Source organism: Medicago truncatula, chromosome 8 (assembly GCF_003473485.1).
Source record: "Medicago truncatula cultivar Jemalong A17 chromosome 8, MtrunA17r5.0-ANR, whole genome shotgun sequence".
Classification (NCBI taxonomy): domain Eukaryota; kingdom Viridiplantae; phylum Streptophyta; class Magnoliopsida; order Fabales; family Fabaceae; genus Medicago; species Medicago truncatula.
This window is the reverse complement of record NC_053049.1, coordinates 49,391,681-49,393,927: the sequence shown is the minus strand read 5'-3', so window position 1 is coordinate 49,393,927 and position 2,247 is coordinate 49,391,681. Positions and strand designations below refer to the sequence as shown.

At 35.8% G+C, this 2,247-nt stretch overlaps 1 protein-coding gene across 1 annotated transcript; it reads left to right on the top strand.

Annotated features, from left to right (window-relative positions):
* The first annotated feature begins 965 nt into the window (after positions 1–965).
* On the top strand, positions 966–1,899 carry LOC11408121 (probable calcium-binding protein CML27). Its single transcript, XM_003631050.4, has 2 exons — positions 966–1,665; positions 1,756–1,899. The coding sequence occupies exon 1, from the start codon at positions 1,059–1,061 to the stop codon at positions 1,554–1,556; it is 498 nt and encodes a 165-aa protein (XP_003631098.1). The 5' UTR covers positions 966–1,058; the 3' UTR covers positions 1,557–1,665; positions 1,756–1,899.
* The last annotated feature ends 348 nt before the right edge of the window (positions 1,900–2,247 follow it).

Sequence of the window (2,247 nt, the reverse complement as noted above, 5' to 3'; positions counted from 1 at the left end):
TACAATTTCTTATTTTACAAAATAATGGCCTTTATCAGCTTATCATTGTCCAGATTATACATATAATTGAGTTTCACCGACTAATATGGAATTTTTGAATATATTATTAATTTTTTTGAGGGATGAATATATTATTAATGTCACAATGTCTTTTGTTTCCAAATTATATTCCAAATGTTACTTATCACTGTGTATTATTTTATAGGTGATAACTAGAGTACCATGGAAGAATGGTGGGTAATTTACCCCAACCAATACACATTAGTTACATAAACACATTTTTAAATGGTATCCATGAACTATCTTGACCCCTCCAACAAATTGCTCATTTACATTGGTTGGTGGGTAAATTACCGACCATTCTTCAAAAGTAATCTAAAAAAAACTATTTTATATTATACCTTTTCAAACTCACGTTTGAGGTTTCTAAACGAACACCCAAACGGTGCAAAGTCTTAGATAAATGCCACAGAAAGAACTCTAAAATCATACTCATAGTAATGCAATGCAAGAGCTAAGGATTCACTTTTTTACGCACATTCAACCAAAAAATCTCTATTTTATTAATGTAGTAGTATATTTGTTTTTGTTTTTTGTGAACTCATTAACGTGGTACAGTGTATTAAAAATTTAAAACCCAATTACAGTCACTGCCAAAAAAAAAAAAAAAAAAACCAATTACTGTAATAATAATCAAATACCCTAAAAAAAAGTAGTAATAATCAAATGAACAGGAGATTCCAAAAAGAAAAGTCATGTGAACATAACTCAGTTGGTAGGATAATGCATTGTTATATGCAAGGTTCAGGGTTCGAACCCAGACACCTCATTTATTCACTTTATAAGTTGAATTATAACCGCTAGACTATCTGAAGAGGAAAAAAAAATAAAAATGTAGGGCAAATCCACAGCGGCCACGCGTACACTTATCGAAACCGAACAAGTATTTATAGCCCCAAAGACCACCGTTTCTTCATTGAACACCATACAACACGCTTTTCGTTTTCTGTTATTCATTCAATTCCTCTTCTTTCTCTCTCTCTCAAACGCTAATAACAATGGCAACCAATCCAAACACTGAAACTACCACCACCACCAAATCCTCTGTTTACCTTGGTGACATGGACGAATTGAAGACAGTCTTCACCCGCTTTGACACCAACGGCGACGGCAAGATCTCCGTCACCGAGTTGGACAACATCCTCCGCTCCCTCGGATCCACCGTCCCTAAGGACGAGCTTCAGCGTGTCATGGAAGACCTTGACACCGACCGCGACGGTTTCATCAACCTCGCTGAGTTCGCCGCCTTCTGCCGCTCCGGCTCCGCCGACGGTGATGTTTCAGAGCTTCGCGAAGCCTTTGATCTGTACGACAAGGACAAGAACGGCCTCATCTCTGCAACAGAACTCTGTCAAGTGCTGAACACCCTCGGAATGAAGTGCTCCGTTGAAGAATGCCACACCATGATCAAATCCGTCGATTCTGATGGTGACGGTAACGTTAACTTTGAAGAGTTTAAGAAGATGATGAACAATAATCAGGCCAATAGCAATTAGGCATTTTCCATTTCTGAATTTAGTACTAACAGATCTGCTCCTGTCATATGCCTAATAGCATTTTCGATTCTCTCTGGTTCTTGTTTCGTTTCCACATCATCATATAAATAATATATAATCGCCGTTTCAGATTCTAATTCTTATTTTGTGTTGAGTCGTTCTCTGCGGCGTTAATAGATTGAAACAAACACATTTTTTCAAGAATGAATTCTAGCATATCTGGGAGTAATAAATAAATAAATCCCTGATATTAGGTACATTAAAAGAGGTTATATAGAGAATGTTTTTGGGAGTTTATTAAATAAAATATCTAAAGTTAAGGCTGAAATTATTCTCATTCTCATAGACCATGTGCAACTTTTATTTTCTACACCGTGAATTGTTTTGGATTGAACACGCCATAGTTTTTTGCTTTGGATAGAAAGTGTGTGTTTGTCTTTGCGCCAGAAACATTTCAACTTTCTCAGCCAAGACACAGAGATTCTCATTCTTCCTTACAGTACACGTTTAACATAGTTTATTTATTTATTTTTAATTACTTTTATTTCCTCTTCTTGTTAACAACATGACCTGAAAAAAGAAAGGAGTGGTAATTGAAAGAGGAAATAAAAGATACGACGCGTGGTAATCTTTCAAAAAGATTGGGGAAAAAGGAAGAGAAAATCCTTTTGGGAAAAACGAAACAAAATAA